The sequence below is a fragment of the Oncorhynchus mykiss genome, chromosome 30 (genome assembly GCF_013265735.2).
Source record: "Oncorhynchus mykiss isolate Arlee chromosome 30, USDA_OmykA_1.1, whole genome shotgun sequence".
NCBI classification, from domain to species: domain Eukaryota; kingdom Metazoa; phylum Chordata; class Actinopteri; order Salmoniformes; family Salmonidae; genus Oncorhynchus; species Oncorhynchus mykiss.
The window spans coordinates 42,602,789-42,625,974 of record NC_050570.1 but is presented as its reverse complement, the minus strand read 5'-3'; the positions used below and the strand labels follow the sequence as shown (position 1 = coordinate 42,625,974).

The window sequence follows — 23,186 nt, the reverse complement described above, 5'->3', positions numbered from 1 at the left end:
TTTGCACCCTCTACAACCACTGTGATTATTATTATTTGACCATGCTGGTCATCTATGAACATCTTGGCCATGTACTGTTATAATCTCCACCCAGCACAGCCAGAAGAGGACTGGCCACCCCTCAGAGCCTGGTTCCTCTCTATGTTTCTTCCTAGGTTCCTGCCTTTCTAGGGAGATTTTCCTAGTCACCGTGCTTCTACATCTGCATTGCCTGATAGTTTTAGGCTGGGTTTCTGTATAGCACTTTGTGACATCGGCTGATGTAAAAAGGGCTTCATAAACACATTTGATTGATTGAAACCATCTCTTTATTGTTTGGTGTAAGTTTGTCAACTGCATGTACAGTCACTAATCAAACTGCCGGTCTCATCCGGGAGAAAATGTTAAACGTTTACATCAAGAGAACCAACGGAGGCTGAGTTCAGAGACATAGTAAACGGATTCCATGACCGTCAACCAAGATTCCCTCAATGCTGTGGAGCAATCGATGGCACTCATATACCCCACTTAGCACCACAAGACAAGCGGGACTATTATAATAGAAAGAGGTTATACTCTGTGATCCTACAAGGGCTTATAGATCACAAATTTAATTTCATGATGCCCATGTGCTGGTCAATTCAGTACTATTTACCAAGAGTCAGGAGGGCAGACTACTCCAAAGATGGACTGAGACCTTTCATGGAGTGAATGCGCCAAATGTATTAGGAGACTCTGCCTACCGACTTCTTTTCTTTGGATGATGAAGCCCTACTCAGAGAGAGGAGGAATCACACCTGTGCAGACCAACTTTAATGAGGCTCAGTCCTTCTCACATTACTGTAGAGAGGGCTTTTGGTCAACTGAAGGGAAGATGGAGGTGTTTGCTGCATAACACGGTGCCTGACCAGTCACACGCTCCCCACGGTAAGCACGGGAGGTTGGCTCAGGTCTAACCCCTGACTCCGCCAATCCCCCCCCCCCCCCTTTTTATTTATTTATTTATGGTTTGTTCGGTGTTCATTCATTAAAAGAGAATGTACGCATACCACGCTGCGCCTTGGTCCGATCCTTACGACAAACATGACAGAACTACCCACCACCAAAGGACCAAGCAGCGTGGCCAGAAGAGGCAGCGCCCCCCCAGATTTTTGGGGGGGGCGCTGCCTCTTCTGGCCACGGGACGGTTGGTGGAGCCAAGGTTGGAACCAGAGCCAGTCGGGGAGAAGAAGGTGAACTTTGAGGGGAGTGAAGGGAATGAAGCAGAGGCAGTTAAGGAGTTGATGGGCAGATTGGAGGAGAGAGTTAGAGAGCTGTTGTGTTGGTGCATGAGTTACGACATTCGCCCTAAGGAGCGTGTCCTCAGTTTGATGTCACCTGAGTCAGCTCTCCATACTAGTCCTGAGGTGCGTCTGGTGAAGACTGGGCCAGCCCCACGCATCAGGCCTCCTGTGCGCCTCCCCAGCCCTGCACGTCTTGTGCCAGCTCTATGCTCCAGACCTCCAGTGCGCCTCCACAGCTCGGTGAGTCCTGCGCCGGCTCTGCGCACTGTGTCTCCGGTGCGCTGTGACATCCCGGTTCGTCCTATGCCTGCGCTCTGCATGTGCCGGGCTAAAGTGGGCATTCAGCCAAGAGGAGCGGTGCAACCCACAGCCCGGTTCGACCTGTGCCTGCGCTCTGGAGGTGCCGGGTTATAGTGGGCATTCAGCCCGGAAGAGTGGTGCCAAGGATACGCACCAGATCTCCAGTGCTCCCCCACAGCCCGGTTCATCCTGTGCCTCCTCCAAGGACCAGATCTCCAGTGCTCCCCCACAGCCCGGTTCATCCTGTGCCTCCTCCAAGGACCAGGCCTCCAGTAGGTCTCCCCAGCCTGGTGAGTCCTGTGCCTGCTCCACGGTTCAGTCCGGGCCACCAGGGACGGTCCCCAGTCCGGAGCCGGCAACGAGGGTCCCCAGTCCGGGGCCGGCAGCGAGGGTCCACAGTCCGGGGTTGGTGATGAGGGTCCCCGTACCAGAGGCGCCACCAAAGTGGGGGGAGCCAGAGGCAGAGGGGGGTCTACATCATGCACCAGAGCCGCTGTCGTAAGGGATGCCCACCCGGACCCTTCCCTTTAGAGTCAGGTGCCAGAGTCCGCACCTTTGGGGGGGGTACTGTCACGCCCTGGCCATAGAGAGGCTTTTATTCTCTATTTTGGGTAGGCCAGGGTGTGACTAGGGTGGGCATTCTAGTTTCCTTATTTCTATGTTTTCTGTTTCTAAGTTTTGGCCGGGTATGGTTCTCAATCAGGGACAGCTGTATATCATTGTCTCTGATCAGGAATCATACTTAGGCAGCCTTTTTCCCTTTGTATTTTGTGGGTAGTTGACTTTGTTAGTGGCACTATAGCCTTAGTAAGCTTCAAGGTCGTTTCTTTGTTTCTTGTTTTGTTGGTGACAATTATATAAATAAGGGAAAAGGTACGCTCACCACGCTGCACCTTGGTCCTGTCATTTCCACCCCGACGACGGCCGTGACAATGATATGTATTTGATTAAATCAGACAACATTTCTGCAACGGATGGCTACAGATGACGATATGTGGTTGTGGTGGATGTTGATGGCTCGTTCTCAATTATGAATACGGTGCCTTGAGAAAGTATTTACACCCCTTGAATTTTTCCACATTTTGTTATGTTCCAACCTGAATTTAAAAATACAATACCGCATGTTCTTTTTTTGTGGCAAATAAATGTACTTTTAATCCTGAAAGCAAATTGTTATGTTTGGCGCAAATCTAATACAACACATTAGTGAGTAACACTCTCCATATTTTCAAACATAGTGGTGGCTGCATCATGTTATGGGTATGCTTGAAATCATTAAATATACATTAGAGTTGCTTACCAAGAATACAGTGAAAGTTCCTGGGTGTCTGAGTTACACTTTTGACTTAAATCTAATTGAACTGAAAATGGTTGTCTAGCAAATGATCAACAACCAATTTGACAAAAGCTTGAAGAATTTTATAAAGAATAACGGACAAATGTTACACAATCCAAGTGCGGAATGTTCCTTGAGACTTACCCAGAAAGACTCTCAGCTGTAATCACTGCCAAAGGTTCTTCTACAAAGTTTTGACTCAGGGGTGTGAATACTTATGTAAATGAGTTTTTTCTGTATTTTATTTTCAATACATTTGCAAAATGTCTGAAAACATGTTTTCATGTCATTATGGGGTATTGTGTATAGATGGGGGGGAAAAAATATATATATTTGATCAATTTTGAATTCGGGCTGTAACAATGAAATGTGGAATAAGTCAAGGGTTATGAATACTTTTTTTAAGGCATTGTAGGTGAGTCACATCTGAGGCTGTGTACACTGAAGTTGTGGGGGGATACCACGTTGTGTTTTGGGCCTGCTTTGTGTTGTTGGGGGACAGCTTTCATGAGGTGGGACAAGGGCTCCTGCCACACATTCAAATGTGTTTGCCAATGTAGCACATGGGGATGTGTGATACTTACTCCTCAGCCTGAAGTGTCCCCACTTGCGCAAGCGAATCGCTAGCTTTTCGCATCGTGCCGACTGGTAAGACGCTTCAGGAGGGCGGTCACGTATGCTAGCAAGGCAGAGGTTCCGCATTTGTGCCAGGTATGGGTCGAATCGGGAGGAAGTGATACTCGCTAAGCAAGCAGTATGACATCCTTTACAGGGGTGCCGAGTAAGTCGGATCTACAACGCTGGGGTCGCTATTGAGTAATTTTCAGGGGTGAATGTACTGTAGCACATGCAGATGTGTGAAACTTACTCCTCAGCCTGAAGTGTCTCCACTTGCACCAACGAATAGTTAGCTTTTCGCGTGGCGCTGACTGTTAAGAAGCTTCCGGAGAGCAGTCAATTGTGCTAGCAAGGCAGAGGAAGTTGCACTCGGTAAGCAAGCAGCGTGACGTCCTTTACAACAGCTGCTGAAACACAGTAACAAAGCTCTTATTCTCGTTGAGGAGTTCATCCATTTGCTGAACATGCCTTTCGCTGTTCTTCTCCTCATTTGCTGTCCATGCCACCATTTTATCTACCTGCTCATTCTCTCTCAAGAGGCGTTAAATCTCCAACTTCACACACTCCTCAAATTGTTTATTCTGTGTCCGCAATTGCTGCCGTGGTGCTGTGTGTGTCAGGTGTCTTCCTTTTCCTCTTTGTCACTGGTGGTACAGGTCCCCACTTGCTGGATAATGTCCCTTGAAGCACAAGCAGGTTCACCTAAAAAACAAATATTCAAGGCTTGAATACAATTGCAGTATTGATTACTGTAACCAAAATAAGTTGAAATGTGACTGAGCTGGCTAGTTGGTTAGATAAAAGGTCTATGTATTGTAAGCAACGTACTTGCATCATCAATGGGACTACTCACAGGCAAACCATACATTACATGGCCTACTGTTATTATTTTACTAGCTAGCTACCGGTAACTTACAGTAGTGTACCATTGCCATTGTTACAGTGTATAATTGCTACAATGTATCATTGCTTCACATAGTCTACCTATTGTAAGCAATGGACGTGTACATCACCAGTGGACTAATCGTAGATTAATGTTACTTGGTCTAATGTTGTTAGAATTATTTTGCTAGCTAGCTCACGTTAACCTACAGTGTACAATTGCTATGCATACCCTACTGTCAACTTACCACTAGGGAAGGAATCGTTAATTTCAGATGATGAACTGTTCAGTGTCTGGTTTGGACTTTGATTTGCAGCAGTAGGCATAGGACTCATCTATGACAATGTATGCACAGTTCCGATTGGCTTTCTTGTTGGGCGTGAGCCAATGATGGCGTCAATCATGTCACAATATTGACACTTGTCTTTTTCATCTGCCAAAAGCTTCCTGAGTGCATCCCTAACTGAAATTAGTTGTTTCATTTTTTTTTTATGTCCAACACTGCTCTGCATTCCTTGAGTAGCCTTTTTCCCCCATATGTTCGCAAATGTACCCATGCACCACCATATTTTTGTGGGTGTTTGCCAGTTCCACCTTGATACTCTCATCTCCCCAGATCTCCAGAAGGTCTTAGTTTCACAGACAGTCCATGTCGCCCCTTTGCCCTTGTTTGAACACATTATTTTGTATTTTAGTTAATTTAGCGAATTAAGCTAGTTAACACATAGTTGCAACACAATCAATATTCGTTATTTCCTTTTGGTCATTAAACTTTTGTTAGCCAGTTAACATTAAGTAGATTATTTTTAACTATGAAATGTATTCTGGGCAGTTTCACATACACTACATGACCAAAGGTATGTAGACACCTATTTGTTGAACATCTCATTCCAAAATCATGCGCATTAATATGGTGTTGGTCCTCCCTTTGCTGCATTAACAGCCTCCACTCTTCTGGGAAGGTTTCCACTAGAAGCCTGCGGGGACTTGCTTCTATACAGCCACAAGAGCATTTGTGAGGGCAGGCACTGATGTTGGGTGATTAGGTCTGGCTCGCAGTCAGCATTCCAATTCATCCCAACGGTGTTTGATTGGGTTGAGGTCAGGGCTCTGTGCAGGCCAGTCAAATTCTTCCACACCAAACTTGATAAACATTTCTGTATGGACCTCACTTTGTTCATGGGGGAATTGTCATGCCGAAACAGGTAAGGGCCTTCCCCAAACTGTTGCCACAAAGTTAGAAGCACAGAATCGTCTACAATTTCATTGTATGCTGTAGCGTTAAAATTGTCCTTCACTGGAACTAAGGGGCCTAGCCCAGACAAAGAACAGCCTCAGGCCATTATTCCTCATCCACCAAACTTTACAGTTGGCACTATGCATTTGGGCATGTAGTGTTCTCCTGGCATCTGCCAAACCCAGATTCATCTGTCAACTGGCAGATGGTGAAGCGTGATTCATCACTCCAGAGAACACGTTTCCACTGCTTTAGAGTCCAATGGCAGTGATTTTTACACCACTCCAGCCGACGCTTGGCATTGCGCATGGTGATCTTAGGCCTGTGTGCCGCTGCTCGCCATGGAAACCCATTTCATGAAGCTCACGATGAACAGTTGTTGTGCTGATATTGCTTCTAAAGGCAGTTTGCAACTCAGTAGTGAGTGTTGTAACCGAGGACAAACAATTTTTACATGCTACGCGCTTCAGCAATCGGTGGTCCCATTCTGTGAGCTTGTGTTGTCTACCACTTCATGGCTGAGCCGTTGTTGCTCCTAGACATTTCCACTTCACAATAACAGCACTTAGAGTTGACTGGGGCAGCTCTAGAAGGGCAGAAATTTGACAAACTGACTTGTTGGAAAGGTAGCATCCTATGACGGTGCCACGTTGAAAGTCACTGAGCTCTTCAGTAAGGCCATTCTACTGCCAATGTTTGTCTAAGAAAATTGCATGGCTGTGTGCTCGATTTTATTCACTTGCCAGCAACTGGTGTGGCTGAAATACCAAATCCATTAATTTGAAGGGGTGTCCACATACTTTTGTATATATAGTGTATCTCTGTATGATCCGGATCCTGGAGCGATTGGTACCCTGAGCTGCACTATAAAGCATATGTGAAACATCAACGAATACTGGCCAAAACTAATCTTCGACCCTGCCCGGGCTGTGATCATGCTGTTTAATCTGCTTCTTGGTATCCCACACCTGTTAGTTTGATTGATTATCTTGCCGACTGGAAATGCTCACTAACAATGATGGTAATAAAGTTGTACACAACATTTGAGAGAAATAGGGGTTTTGTGCATTTGGAACATTTCTGGGATCTTTTATTTCAGCACATGAAACATGGTACCAACACTTTACATGTTGCGTTTATATTTTTGTTTGGTATAAATTGAGGGATTATAGAATTCTAGAATTTTTGCTAGGCAAGAGAGTTTGGAAATGGGGCGAAAATGATTTAGGTCACACGGGTTACCACCTTTGTGAAGGGTGAGTATATGGGCCGGCCACCTTCCAGATCCTAGGGATGGGACCTGAAATAATTGTTAGCTTAAAAATATGTAAAAGATTCGGCTAACATCAATGTTTGTTTTGAAGCTGTTTTTCAGGCATTCTCTGTCTATTGACAAGTACAGGATGAGTATATTGAAACTGAGTTGCACAGTGTGCTCCACATGTTGACATGGTTTGACAAAGTAAATAAATTAGGTCTTGATTCACCTTTATGCTTTTAGAAACTAGAGAACATTTGGCTTTGCGAAAGAGAATGGCATTTATTACAGTGTTTACATGGAAAATGTATGAAGACCAAGAAATATGCTTCAAGGCATTAAATGACAGCCTAGGAACATTGGGTTAACGGCCTTGTTCAGGAGCAGAACGACAGATTTGTACCTTGTCAGCTTGGGGATTCGATCTTGTAACCACTCAGTTACTGGCCCAACGCTCTAACCACTAGGCTACCTGCTACCCCATATCCATGAAGACATAAATCAATCATAATGTAGGTAATCCTCCCAGACAGGACAGGCTGTGAGCTTTATTATGCCATTTCACAGCTGAGGAGAGGAGCTTTTTTGGTACCCTTCCCCAGATGTGTGCCTCAACACAATCCTGTCTTGGCGCTTTACGGCCAATTCCTTTTACCTCATGGCTGGGTTTTGGCTCTGACATGCACTGTCAACTGTGGGACCTTATATAGACAGATGTTTGCATTTCCAAATCATGTACAATCAATTACATTTACCACAGGTGGACTCCAATCAAGTTGCAATGGAAACAGGATGCACGTGAGCTCAAATAAATTCATTAAAAATCCTACAATGTGATTTTCTGGATTTTTTTTTTCTCATTTTGTCTGTCATAGTTGAAGTGTACCTAATAATGAAAATTACAGGCCTCTCATCTTTTTAAGTGGGAGAACTTGCGCAATTGGTGGTTGACTAAATACTTTTTTGCCCCACTGTATACTTTTTTAAAGGATGTCTTCGGTGGGGTAATTGGTATTACCATTCTGAAGAGGCTTATTCTACCTACCTGTAAGATTTATGGGAAGATAAAATGGAAGAAATACATCTGTTTTCATATTGTTGGTTAATGGGATAAATGTATCTTTATACATTTGTTTATCATTTAGCGCCCTAAGTATTTGATATTTTTTGTGTTCCACTTAAAGGATTGCTGTAGATCATGAGCTATTCTTTTTATTTTTCCGATTGCCATTATTTCATGGTTTTTTTTCACGTTCATTGTATATCCTGAGATTTTAGAGTATTTTGAAAATATTTTTAACAAGTGGGGCATTGAGTTTTCAATATTGGTCAGGTATATCAGGAGATCATCTGCAAATAAGATTAGTTTATATTCATGCATACCAATACTGGCACCTGTTACATTTGGTTATTGTCAAATTCTTTCTGCAAGCGGTTCAATTGCCAGTGAAAACTGGAGGGAGAGAGGACAACCATGTCATGTGCCACTTTCTAAAGCAATTTCATCAGATAATGTATTATTTGTGTATATTTTTGATTTAAGAAACATTTATATAATATTTTTTATTACATTTATTATTCCAGCTGGAAAGTTGAAAGCTTCCAAATTTGAAATAGAAAAGGCCATTCAAGATGGTCGAAGCCTTTTCGGTATTAACAGACATTATTGATAAAATATATATCTTGTTTTTTAAGCCTTACTTTTGTAATATAGTAAATATCCTAATGTTAAGGCTATAAACTAAAGTAACATTCAACCTGAAAATGGAGTAACACATCCACAGCCACATTCTTACGCAATCATGTAAAGCATACATGTTCAAGATAGAACCCATAGGTCATCACAGGTCAGTGGTGATCTTCACAATTGCTGTAATAATCTGCACAAAGTATTGAACAGTAGTACTACTGGTAATGCATCTCAACTGCAATCCAGCATCATTTGGTTGTGCTATTAGATGAAGCAGTGATATCACACTAATCTGCTGTATACATAAACACAATATAGATCATTGTATTCCCATTTGAACTTTGCTGTCCCTTTAAATGGTTGAAAGAACAGTGACAGACATTTGGGTGCCAATTTAACCAACAATCTGACATTGTTTTTCCCTTGGAATTTGGTTGTGGTTTTACTAGTAGATGGTTGAAAGCATCATGATAAAATACATTGGACATTTTACTAACTTTTGTATTTTTGAGTGGGTGACTATAGGTTGTAATATCATTGATCAACGTCTCAACCAAATAGTACCCAATTATCTACGTTGAAATGACAGCGTGACCAGTGGGATTGGAAAGTAAATCGTTTAGTATTTTGACTGATATCAGATGGGGGGTGGCGCTTCTGCATCGGGTAGTCGTTCTATAAAAAACAATTTGCTCTCTGGCTGTTTGCAGAGGTCAGAGAAAGTGAAAGGTGTATTTATTGAAATGCTCTCTTGGAGGGCAAGGAGGAAAATAACGATATTTTATTTCCAGTGCATGTGTGTGGTGGCTGGCTGTAGCCTACTGGCTGTAGTCTCCCCTTTTCTCTTTGTCCCTCCTCGATACTTAATAATCAACCGAGCGCTATCCATCTGCTGCAAACCAGGATGAGCCACCAGCACAACAACCATCACTTCACGTTAATTTAACCTCTGTCTCTCTGACCCACCGGTCTGTCGCGGTCCATGCTTTGCCTGCCTGAGATGCGATTTCATTCTCCCTTTTCCCGGAGAGTATCGTCCGTTACACCCCACTGAAAGAGCATGCCTGAGACCGGGGCGACGGGAGCAGCAGCTGCAGCTGCCAGTATCAGCTCCTCCGACAGCAGAGACGGCACCGAGGGCTTTTGGCACAGACACCGATCGCAACGCGAGGGAGAAAAGACAGATCCAAGTTCTGCCTCCTCGCAGCAAACGTCCTCCGGTGTACTGGGTGAGCCCGTATTTCAAAGGGTCAGTTTGGCTTGTGGGCGGAAATGTAATGCAGTTAGAATTGCGGCGACGGGACGGGTAGATGCGACGGGAAACGAGACGAGCAATATAGGACCGGCGCCGCACCGTCCTTTCGTCTTTTCAGGCACATGGCCATCATAGAAACAGCCCACATCATATATTGTTTGTAGAAGGGTGTATTTGTCCTTACATTTACAGTATCATCGTCGCTGTCTCTAGGCTAGCCTGCTAACACTCACTCCATATGTGTGTGTTGTAGGTTTGACATGTGGGAGGTTTAGCATGTAATATCCAGCAACAACCTGGAATTACCATCCACTGTGCAAAAACTGGTTGAATCAACGTTATTTCCACGTGAATTCAACCCCCAAAATATAAACGTGGGGACTTTGAATCAATGTGGAAAACTGATTGGATTTGTAAAAAGTCATCAACATAATGGCATTTTTTTCACCCAACTTTTAACCTAAATCCATCCAATGGCATGGTGGGATGTTTTGTTGATTTCACCTTGATTTCACTTAGGTGACAACTCAACCAAAAGTAAATTAAAAACTAGACGTTGAACTGATTTCTGTGCCCAATGGGCAGCATTTTATGGATTAGGGCTGCTGTATTTTGAGTTTTCAAATAGTCTGGTTTTAACCGTTTACCACGAAAACTTAGGCTATATAGCCTGTTCAAACTAAAACGCATTTCCCACAATGACAGTTGACTATTTTGTTATTTAAATTAAGTATTTTGTGAAGATTCTTTGGCATTGTGCCCCCTTCTTCTATCAACCTACTGGGCACACCACATAATTTCAATGTGGATAATTGGGTAATATTTGGTTGATGTTGATCAATGAGATTTGTTAAATAATTTGTTGAATTTCCAATGTGTTATCACTATGCTTGCAACCATCTAAAAGCATCAACAAATTCCAATGGAAAAACAATATCGGATTTTTGGTTTAGTTAGTGTAATGATCCTCTTCCTGTAAATGACTGGACCAAAGCTCAGCGTGGCACATGTTCATGATATTTTATTAACTCAGAACACTCGAACAAAGAGGAAAACTAACAGTTCTGTAAGGAAACTAAACCATACAGAAAACAACGACCCACAAAACCCATGTGGGCAAAAGCTACCTAAGTATGGTTCCCAATCAGAGACAACGATAGACAGCTGTCCCTGATTGTTTATTTATACAACATTTTATTGTGTTATCAGTGTGTTAATAGCAGAACCAAGTGGCCTGGATTGCAGTTGAAAATACATAAAAATATAAGTGCAAGTCATCAATGCCGTTCAAGATTTTGCGCAGATTATTGCAGCAATTGTGAAGATCTCCACAGACCTGCTATAACCTATGCATGCAATCTTGAACATGCACACTTTATGTAATTACATAAGAAGACATTTATAGTTACAGTAACCTCAATGTGGCCATTTTAATGTGGAATGTTAGCCTTAACTTTAGTATTAAAAAAGTAATATTGAATTGTGTTTGGTTGACAACGCAACCAAATATCAACATTTAAAGGCGATGTATCTACTGCTTGTTGATTGTTCCATCTGAGCCACTGTCTTAATCCCCTTCTTTAACTTGTATTTGTGGTTGAGTTGGAGACATGAATCCAACATATAGTTTGTTTAATATGTCTAAGTTAATAGGCTATTTATTGTATTTCAAAATTATATTGAATTGTGTTTGGTTGTCAACGCAACCAAATATCAACATTTGAAGGAGATTTGTCTTCTGTTTGGATAGTTGGTTCCATCTGTGCCACTGACTTTGTTTGTCTACAAATTGATAATTGATATGTTGGATTCATGTCTCCTTCTCAACCCCCCAAAAAGTTAAAGAATAGGGTCTAAATCAAACTTTTAAATGCACTTTAAATAAAGTTTGAATTATTCCTATTCTTTACCTTGATTTTGGGTTGAGATGGAGACTTGAATCCAACATATCAATTATTCATCTGTAGACAAACTGGAATTAAAGCCAGACTAAGTCAGTGTCACAGATGGAACTATCCAAGCAGTATTGATATTTGGATGCGTTGACATCCGAACACAATTCAATATCAGTATATATCATTACATTTGAAATCAACCAGAGCTTGAAACCCTAGGCTTATTTTATTGTCTATTTTTAGTTAAATTCTGGGTTGAATTGAAACAGATGTTGATGATTTTACAAACGCTATATAGGCCCATTGTCTTACGTCAGATGGCATCACTCCAACGTGATGCACTTCCCTCATCCGATCTGTCTTGTAGGACGTGGGACTCATCCTAAAATGTTAGGATTCCCGATCATCCGCTATTAAATTTTTTTAAAACTTAGTTCCTAATTTTTGATATCACTGCACTCTATGACTCTATGAAATATGCAGAATAGCTAGCTAAATTATTACACAGCAGGGGTTCAAACTGTAGAACCCAGTTACTACATTTTAATATAAAATTGGATTTTATCAAACAAGATGATGCTACATTTTATCTCTGGGACCCTCATGATGACAAATCAGCTAGATTACTGAATGTAAGGACATTATTTACCTTCAGAGGTGAATACCGATCGCATAGAGGTTAAGAGTGACTGTTGTCAGAAATCCGTCCGTAGATCAGCGTGTTTCTCTGCGATCGTTGGGATCAGCTGAGAGCAGCACAAGCTGAACTGACGGGAGGCTAGCAGCTTCTTCAAAATGAGAAAAAAAAATCCAGAAAACCACATTGTAGGATTTTTATTCAATTTATTTGCAAATTATGGTGGAAAATAGGAATACAAAAAAATAAAGAAAATCGTGCCGTCTGGTTTGCTTAATACAAGGAATTTGATGTATAGCACTTTTACTTTGTACAGTGCATTCGGAAAGTGTTCAGACCCCTTCCCCTTTTCCAGATTTTGATACGTTATAGCCTTATTCTAGAATTTATGAAATTATTTATTTTCCTCATCAATCTACACACAATACCCCATAATGACCAAGCGAAAACAGGTTTTTAGAAATAAAATATAAAAACAGAAATACCTTATTTACATAAGTATTCACACCCTTTGCTATGAGACTCGAAATTGAGCTCACTTGCATCCTGTTTCCATTGATCATACTTGATGTTTTTACAACTTGATCGGAGTCCACCTGTGGTAAATTCAATTGATTGAACATGATTTGGAAAGGCACACACCTGCCTATATAAGGTCCCACAGTTGACAGTGCATGTCAAAGCAAAAACCAAGCTCGAAGGAATTGTCCGTAGAGCTCTGAGACAGGACTATGGGGAAGGGTAACAAAATATTTCTGCAGCATTGAAGGTCCCCAAGAACACATTGGCCTCCATCATTCTTAAATGGAAGAAGTTTGGAAGCACCAACTCTTCCTAGAGCTGGCCGCCCGGCCATTTTAAATCCACTTCAATCAGTGTAGATGAAGAGTGGGAGACAAGTTAAAGAAATATTGTTAAGCCTTGAGACAATTGAGACAGAGACATGGGTTGTGTATGTGTGCCATTCATAGGGTAAATGGGCAAGACAACATGTAAGTTCTTTGAACAGGTCATGGCAGTACACACAACAGTTTCCCGTGTGTATCAAGAATTGTCCACCACCCACAGGACATCCAGCCAACTTGACACAACTCTGGGAATCATTGGAGTCAACATGGGACAGCGTCCCTATGGAATGCTTGATACCTTGTAGAGTCCATTCCCCGACGAATTGAGTGTTCTGAGGGCAAATGATGGTGCCAGTCAATATTAGGAAGGTGTTCCTAATGTTTTGTACACTTTGTGTAGTATATATTATGGGCTGTATTTCCCAGTTGGTTCATGGGGGAGAAGAGCTGGGGAGTCAGTGCAGACTTTCATCATGATTAACATATCACATAACTGCTTTCACACGTGTCAGTGTCTGTCAGCGCCACGCCGCCAAACAGCATGTTGAGTCCTGATGCCTGATTCCCTCTCAGCCCTGCTCTCTGTTTTAGCCGGGCGGGAGGATTGGATGTTTCTTCTCCATGTTTTAAGCAAGTCTTCCTAATCCTTTTTCAGTTAGCCTAAAGTAGCTTTGATCCATTAAGACACCGTCCTTTGTGACCTCACCCTCTCAGTCCCCTCCCTCGTCCTCCACATTAATTACATGTCCATCATATAACATAGTCATCTTAGGATGAGTCCCAAATGGTACCCTGTTCCCTATGTGGTCCACTACTTTTGACCAGGGGAATAGGCTGCCATTTGGGGCGTCTCCGTAGTTTCAGAAAGTATTGACCACTCCAGTGCAGAGTGGTGGTGCTGATAAGATACAGATGGTTACAGTAGTGAAATCAGGGCATGGGTTTTATGGTGGATATTCATTCAACCAGAACATCAGTGTTTTTGTTGTTTGGAAGGGACATCCATTCTTAAAGTCAAAGACAAGCAAAAGTTTCTGTGGAGTTTCCCTAACCTGATTTAATAGCTATTGGTTGTGAAGAGGGTTACTCCTCTAAACATGTACTTGAACTGTACTTATAACAAGTATATTTTCTAATTCCCATTGGTTTTACTGCATTTCTCTCTATAGATCAAGTGAAGCACTGATCTGAGCGATACGAGTCCCCAAGTTAAGACTAAACTCGAACACTCTTGGAGAACAAACTCTGAGCATGAGAGTGTGGAGCACGGGAGTTTGCATATTGAGAAACTCCCCTCCTGTCTAAAACGATCAGATCACGAGAAGGGTTTTCACTCTGCCGACTCAAACAACCTCAGAAAGTGGCACTCGATCTATTCTGTGATTTTGGTGAGATAGGATGGGGGGGTCCATTTTCGTTTGTGTAAACTTATTTAAGTTTCTTTCTTCAGAACTCAGCATTAATAAAGGCGATTCTCCTTGTGCAATAAGGCACAAGTAAAATTTTGTAAAAGGAATAGATCGGTATTTTGTCAATCGTGGATAACGTTTTTATGTCTGTGTCCAGTATAAAGGAAGCTAGAGGTAGTTTCACAAGTCAGTGCTAACTCGTGTTATAGACTCATAGACTTCCAGTCATTGCACTAACGATAGTTTGGAACTTCCTTCAAACTGCATGCAGATACAAAACAATGGTATCAACAAGTTTATCTGACTCTGGGGAAGTAGATTGCCGAAATCCCGAACTATCCCTCTAAGCAGGGATATGCACACTGTCTCAGCACACATCATCCACACACCCTTGGCACTGACAGGGATTCCACTTTCTCTGTTTCTCTCTTTTTACCCCTCAGCAAGGAGTCCTCCGCTCTGCTTTAAGCAGATTTAGACAGGTCCAATGTCACACAAGTTGGTTTAAATACACTCTTAGAAAGAAAGGTGCTATCTAGAACCCAAAAGGGTTCTTTGGCTGTCTCCTTAGAGAGAAACAGCAATAGCTTCTTTTTGTAGGCACCAACTCCGCCGTGGTTCGTTGGACAAAGCCTATGAGGAAAATGTTTTTGTAGGATTAATCTTCATCTGCTTACGTCCCTTTTTGTGAATATTATATAATAATAAAAAACAAATGACATACAGGCTTCATAAGTCATAGTCATGTTAACTGACTGCTATTATCTCATAGAACCAAACGTATAAGATCTCCTAAGCCTGTGTTAACCTCAGACCTTAATTTCATTTATTCCAAAACCCTATTCTTTCCCCCTTTGTTTTTACCATAGGGATGGCTGAACGAACCAGAGCTAACTTATTTCCTGAATTTAGGACTATAGGAGAACCCTTTGAAGAACCCTTTTTGGTTCCAGGTAGAACCCTTTCCACAGAGGGTTCTATCTGGAACTAAAAACGGTTTCTGCCTGGAATCAAAAATGTCTCCTATTGGGGACAGCCGAAGAACACTTTTTTTCTAATAGTGCACACCAACCCTCTGTGACAGCACTGAAAGGCAAGACAATTTATGCAAAAGCATCAAACTCACCACCACATTTGTAGAAGCAAGAAACTACATTTTTTACTGTAGACATTGCAGTAGACATTCTATCTGATCCTATTTTATTCTAACGTCACAATACGGTGTAGAGTATTCAATTTGGCTACTGGGGAGCAAGAAGACCCCCCCCCCCCCCCCCCCCCCCAGCTTCTCAGAAAACCATTGACAATTATGTGCTGTTTTCAAGGGATTGTTAAATAAATGTTATAGCTAACTATTTGGTTTTAATATCACCGCTTGAAGAGCATGGCGAGAACTACACCATCATCAGAGTTTTTTTTTTTTTTTTTTGATGCTCTCACAGACCTGTAACTTCTTCTTTAAGAGGCTCCTCTGTCCTCCACTCGTTACCTGTATTAATGGCACCTGTTTGAACTTGTTATCAGTATAAAAGACACCAAGGGCCTCCCGGGTGGCGCAGTGGTTAAGGGCTGTGCCATCAGAGTTCCTGGGTTCGCGCCCAGGCTCTGTCGTAACCGGCCGCGACCGGGAGGTCCGTGGGGCGACGCACAATTGGCCTAGCGTCGCCCGGGTTAGGGAGGGCTTGGTCGGTAGGGGTGTCCTTGTCTCATCGCGCACCAGCGACTCCTGTGGCGGGCTGGGCGCAGTGTGCGCTAACCAAGGTGGCCAGGTGCACGGTGTTTCCTCCGGCGCATTGGTGCGGCTGGCTTCCGGGTTGGATGCGTGCTGTGTTAAGAAGCAGTGCGGCTTGGTTGGGTTGTGTATCGGAGGACGCATGACTTTCAACCTTCGTCTCTCCCGAGCCCGTACGGGAGTTGTAGCGATGAGACAAGATAGTAGCTACTACAACAATTGGATACCATGAAATTGGGGAGAAAAAAGGGGTAAAATAATTTTTTTTTTTAAAAAGACACCTGTCCACAACCTCAAACAGTCACACTCCAAACTCCACTATGGCCAAGACCAAAGAGCTGTCAAAGGACACCAGAAACAAAATTGTAGACCTGCACCAGGCTGGGAAGACTGAATCTGCAATAGGTAAGTAGCTTGGTTTGAAGAAATCAACTGTGGGAGCAATTATTAGGAAATGGAAGACATACAAGACCACTGATATTCTCCCTCGATCTGGGCCTCCACGCAAGATCTCACCCCGTGGGGTCAAAATGATCACAAGAACGGTGAGCAAAAATTCCAGAACCACATGGGGGGACCTAGTGAATGCAGAGAGCTGGGACCAAAGTAACAAAGCCTACCATCAGTAACACACTAAGCCGCCAGGGACTCAAATCCTGCAGTGCCAGACGTGTCCCCCTGCTTAAGCCAGTACATGTCCAGGCCCGTCTGAAGTTTGCTAGAGAGCATTTGGATGATGCAGAAGAAGATTGGGAGAATGTCATATGGTCAGATGAAACCAAAATATAACTTTTTGGTAAAAACTCAACTCGTTGTGTTTGGAGGACAAAGAATGCTGAGTTGCATCCAAAGAACACCATACCCACTGTGAAGCATGGGGGTGGTAACATCATGCTTTGGGGCTGTTTTTCTGCAAAGGGACCAGGACGACTGATCCGTGTAAAGGAAAGAATGAATGGGGCCATGTATCGTGAGATTTTGAGTGAAAACCTCCTTCCATCAGCAAGGGCATTGAAGATGAAACGTGGCTGGGTCTTTCAGCATGACAATGATCCCAAACATACCGCCTGGGCAACGAAGGAGTGGCTTCGTTAGAAGAATTTCAAGGTCCTGGAGTGGCCTAGCCAGTGTCCAGATCTCAACCCCATAGAAAATCTTTGGAGGGAGTTGAAAGTCCGTGTTGCCCAGCAACAGCCCCAAAACATCACCGCTATAGAGGAGCTCTGCATGGAGGAATGGGCCAAAATACCAGCAGTGTGTGAAAACCTTGTGAAGACTTACAGAAAATGTTTGACCTCTGTCATTGCCAACAAAGGGTATATAACAAAGTATTGAGATCAACTTTTGTTATTGACCAAATACTTATTTTCCACCATAATTTGCAAATAAATTCATTAAAAATCCTACAATGTGATTTTCTGGATTTCTTTTCTCATTTTGTCTGTCATAGTTGAAGTGTACCTCTGATGAAAATTACAGGCTCTCTCATCTTTTTAAGTGGGAGAACTTGCAAAATATGTGGCTGACTAAATACTTTTTTGCCCCACTGTACTTGCTGTATAACTCTGATGATAGAGCTACATTTGGAATAATCTGACATTTTGTAGTTCCGACTACGCTCTTCGAGGTGATACAACCCAATAGTTCATATTTATTTAACAATCCCTTGAAACCGATGTGCAGTTGCCAGTTGAGGGTCTCCTAGCCCCCCAGCAGGCAAATCCCACACTCTGTGCCTTATTGTGACGTTTTATTGATAACTACCTATTTACAGACTTCTCCTCTCATAGCACCATAGACTACTGCTTTATAGGAAAAGCACAGTGATGTTTTTGATATTTTAACAGCCAGTCCATTGCACAACCTGGTTACAATGTCTTATGAGAAGTGATCCAATGTTGTCAGGGTAAAAAGAGCCTACAAACTAGCCTGCATAGTGTGTATAGCTTATACTTGGGCTAAATCCATGATGAAGTAGCTATAGATATTATGAGGTATACTTAGGTTAACATTTAGGTCTACATTAAAGGGCACTTCATTGAATATAACAGGCTTTTAAAATTCAATATTGGTTTACAATTTCTACTTACAAGTATCAAAGGGAAGCAAAGGGCATTAATTTCATGGAACGACCCAAAGACCGGGTAGATTTAAGATAGCAGTTGCTGTGCATTCTACGGGACATATTTAGGGATGATGAGAGTAGTTGTGAGCAACCTGGTGGGGCCCTCCAGTCCGTTCTCTGTCTTGTGTTTCTATCGTTCTTCCAGAGATGAAAAATGCAAGAGTGGAACTGGTCATACATTTATCTTGTCTGTCTGAGGGTGAAATCTAGTCAGCCTGCCTCTTACTCAAGAGCCTGTGGTTATGGTTTTGACTGGCTTGTGGATGCATGTGGACTCTGTTCCTAAAAGTTAGGTCTATTCTAGACATGAGAAATGTTTGCATTTCATCTATAAACATCCACCTTGCCAATACAGAGAGGCTTTTGAATGTCTTTCTTGAACATGTCACCCTATGATCACTGCCTGCAGAGTCAATACTGCTGTACTTTGGTGTGTGTAAATAGATATTGCAATTCTCATGGAAACTGAGAATCCCTCTCCTTTATCCTCCCTGAGCAGGGGGGGATTTTTGTAGTTGTTGCTAAGCAAGGCCAGTAGAAGTACAATGGCGATGGAGCCATGCAGAGGAAGGCTGTTTTTAGCCTCAGTCATGACATGGGAAATATCACCAGATCAGCTCCTCTCTACCCTCTACTCTACCCTCTACCGAAGAGCTTTTTAGTTAGCCTACAGGGGAGAGGAACACTTTCTGGTCCATTTTCAGGCATTAGTATTTCAGCACCAGTTCATCACTGTCTCTCCTCTTTTCCTAATTGGTTATTCCAAAAATAGATGACAGATTCAGTTCTGAATACGTTTTATATTAGTTATCTTTCGGTGCATCGGCAACGTGATTAAAACACAGTTGCTAACCAAACTCCTCGCTGTGGTTCTTGTGCCACTTTTGACCCCTCAGCAAAACTAAAACAAGAGGGTCGCCTGCTTTTGTGCAGTGTTGCATGAGAACCTCTCACAAATAGGCTGTCAGGAAAATGCAGTGCAAAACCTTCTCTATACCCTGATTCTGCACCCGACATTTCCACTTTAGAAATCTAAGTGTTTTTGTCTTATGTTGATGTCCTCAGAATTGCGTCAATACAGGACTAAAATCGAATCATACTACTAGATTGAATCCTGTCACTCGTCAGATGTGGCAGGGCTTGCAAAATATCATGGATTACAAAGGGAAATCCAGACGCGTGCTGCTGATAACGCAAGCCTACCAGATGAGCCAAATGCCTTCTATGCTCACTTCAAGGCAAGCAACACTGAACCATGCATGAGAGCACGACTGTGTGATTGCGCTCTCCGTATCCGATGTGAGTAAGACCTTTTAACAGGTAACATTCACAAGGCTGCAGGGCCAGACGGATTATCAGGACCCGTACTCAGAGCATGCGCTAATCAGCTAGCAAGTGTCTTCACTGACATTTTCAACCTTTCCCTGACCCAGTCTGTAATACCCACATATTTCAAGCAGACCACCCTAGTCCCCGTGCCCAAGAACGCCAAGGTAACCTGACTAAATAACTATAGCCCATAGCACTCACATCTGTAGCCAGGAAATGCTTTGAAAGACTGGTCATGGTACACATCTGTGCTTCCAACTTGTGGAAACAGTTTGGGGAAGGCCCTTTCCTGTTTCAGCATGACAATGCCCTGTGCACAAAGCGAGGTCCGTACAAAAATTGTTTGTTGAGATCGGTGTGGAAGAACTTGACTGGCCTGCACAAGGCCCTGACCTCAAGCCCATCAAACAACTTTGTGGTGAATTGGAACGCCGATTGCGAGTGGATCTAAGGGCTGTAATTTCTACATCCTCGGGGTATCGATCTGCCTGGGAACCGTCCATGAACATGTACTGTATCTACCACTACAATAGGACCTTTCTACAGATAAAACCTAGGCCTATAATAGCAGTGATAAGAGCTCGAGATCAGCAGCCCAATTACTGACTGTAGTGTCCCACTGCCATTATTATTGACATCCACATCCTCAAAGACGTCACATAGATATCATTACTACGGTATAGGGCATCAGTCTCAGCACGGATATGAGGGTTAGGGTTGCTGGATATACAGTATTATGATACTATGCGTCACTATAGTAAGTGTGATAGTGTGTGCGAGTTAAAAGCGGAAATTAGATATAGAATGACTTTCTATAAATAGATATTCTGTTATCAGTATGGAGATGAGCGTTGCTCAGAGGCAGAGCACAGCAGCAGTTTGGCAATTTTAACTAATTCATCAGGAAAGTGAAATGTTCTCTCTTTTAGACAGAAATACAATTATTACGAATCTGGATTAAGACTGTCTAGCAGTGACTGTCATCTCATCGCTGGTCTACTATAGTATTACATTACATCATATTAAGTAAAATGTACCATGTTATTTGACTGTTAGAGCCATGGGCTATACACATGAAATTGCAGTAAAGGGTGTAAATATGTAATATTGTAGTAATAAGAGTTATGTCATTCCTTATTGACCGTATGATAAGTAAACTGATGAGATGTGAAATGAGAGAGGTGAAATAAGGGACACAAATAATGCCCAGCTAGCACATATTGTTCTGAGAACCATATCTTTCTTAGGTGTGAATTTCAGTACTTCAGCTTAACGTTTCCTACAGGTTTCCTCATGGTTCTATTTAAAGTAATGTTCTCACATTTTTCAGAGAATGTTAAGAAACAATGTTCTTCTGTGGGAATGTCAATACATTAGCATCACGTTTCCTCATGGTTGTATTTAAAGTAATGTTTTCAGAACAAAAAGAAAACCTTCCATAGACTCAGTCGGTATTACACAGAACGTCGCGACCCTGCCTGGCTCACAGCAAGAACTTTACATTTTTCAAATGCTATTTTCTTGTCTGCTTGTTTTAGTAATTACAAAACTACATTTAAAAAAAGTACATGTCTAAAGATTACTTTTCAACATTGCCTACTCACGAGCATTCTCACTACTTAGAAAAACATAATATTGTAGGACATTTGTCACCAACCGGTCGATCAGCTGCCCTGCACGCCGGGCGAAGTGTTCCCATTTTGAACCATTTCATGTGTCTGAAGCAGTGTTGTGTTCGAGACCACTTAAAGCAAGACCGATTTCAAAACAGGAACAAATAGATTTGGAGTCAAGACCGAGACCGGGAGGGGGGACAAGGGGTCCATGATTGTAATTTTTGTCAAATTGTCCAGTATTTCAGAACAACATATGAATTCTTAAGACATTCATAACAGTGTGGGAGAATGGGCCTTCTATGCCTTCAGAGAAGGGATAAGTATTTATAAAATAATAACAATAACATTTTCAATGTTCTGATTTAATCTCTTCAGTTTTGTTGGAAAGGGTTAACACTGAAGAGGAAAAAAAGATCCAATCAGGATTTTTCTTTGCTAGTCTCTGGGGAGATAAACCTAGTCAGCCTTTGGCTAGATGGATCAGAAGCAAGATAGAAGTAATTTGCCATTCAACTGTAATAGGGCAACAATTTGTAGTGACTGTAGCATCAACCAATCACATTTTGACTTAATGGGTGGGACCGTTTTTACAAAAACGTATGGATACGTCTGCCTTCTCAAAGGCCAACCGGTCTCTGCGCAATAAGCTAGCAGTAGTTTTCCCATGGTCTAGTTAACTCGTTTTTGTTGTCGGCTAGTTTTCAGTGGCTCCAGCAGGTGTTATCAAAGAGGATGTTGTTGCTAACTTGTTAGCTTCTCCCTTTTCAAGAATAACTTTCAACAAAAAGTTAAGTTTCAAATGATCATCATCTGGTGAGTGGAACTGTGTTTTTTATTTATTTTTTAATTGCAGCTCGCTAACTGTTAACCATCTCTTTGAAAATAACGTATGTGTGTGAAACATTGTTGCATTCAAACTTTAGGTCACCAATTACATGTTTTTGGCGACATGTTTTTGCAATGAAGTAATTATGTAACTTCTTATTGGGAAATGCTTAATTGTTGTGTTTTTGTATTCTTATGATTGGGACCTACTGGCTTATTACTGTATGTATATCCTATAACATCATGCGCTGTGTGATTGCTGTCTTTCCATCGGCCCTATGCAGTGGTGTACTGGTGCCTGGAGAGGTGGGAATACTCTAATTTTGCCAAAAAGTTCCCAAACGGCCCACCCAGCGAAGGAAAGGCACCCTATGTGAAAATCATGTTTTCCTGTTTTTTTCACATAGATTTTGGGGGATTTTCACTTTCAAAATCAAACTTTTTTGTAATAGAGAAAATACAAAAATGTGATGTCCACAACAAGTCCACAACAATGCTTAAGCCACATCAATTTGATCGGGCTTAATTTGATTTCGACTTTTTAGAAAAGGTTGGTGACCACTGGGCTTCCCTCATACCCCTTTTCATGACGATTCTAGCAGCCACTTGAGTGAGTGAGTGAGTGCTAGATAGCTACCGACCTGAACAGCTAGCCAAGATCAACAACACAAACGGACTATAGAGCTACAAGTAGTGAGTTGAGTTACAAACAGACTGTACTAAACAAGTTAAATGTCTTACCTGTGATTAAATGTTTTCTTTACACATAGCTACGTGTAGCCTACTTGGACACAGCGTCCCCACGTTTCCCACTCTCTCAAACGAATAGCCTAACTCTTTTCGCAGGCTCTCTCTGGTCTAATCAAACCAAGATTCAACTCTTTGGCCTGAATGCCAAGCGTCACATGTGGAGGAAACCTGGCACCATCCC

At 42.3% G+C, this 23,186-nt stretch overlaps 1 protein-coding gene across 2 annotated transcripts in view; it reads left to right on the top strand.

Annotated features, from left to right (window-relative positions):
- Window positions 1-9,250: 9,250 nt before the first annotated feature.
- The window catches only part of LOC110521841 (anoctamin-8), a 59,844-nt gene continuing 45,908 nt past the window's right edge, over window positions 9,251-23,186 (top strand). The window contains exon 1 of one of the 2 annotated variants that reach the window (XM_021599754.2): window positions 9,251-9,813. In XM_021599754.2, coding sequence (XP_021455429.2) covers window positions 9,645-9,813 — 169 coding nt within the window. In that variant the 5' untranslated portion in view covers window positions 9,251-9,644. The remainder of the gene's footprint in view (window positions 9,814-23,186) is intronic. The other variant, XM_021599755.2, reaches the window with a different exon arrangement.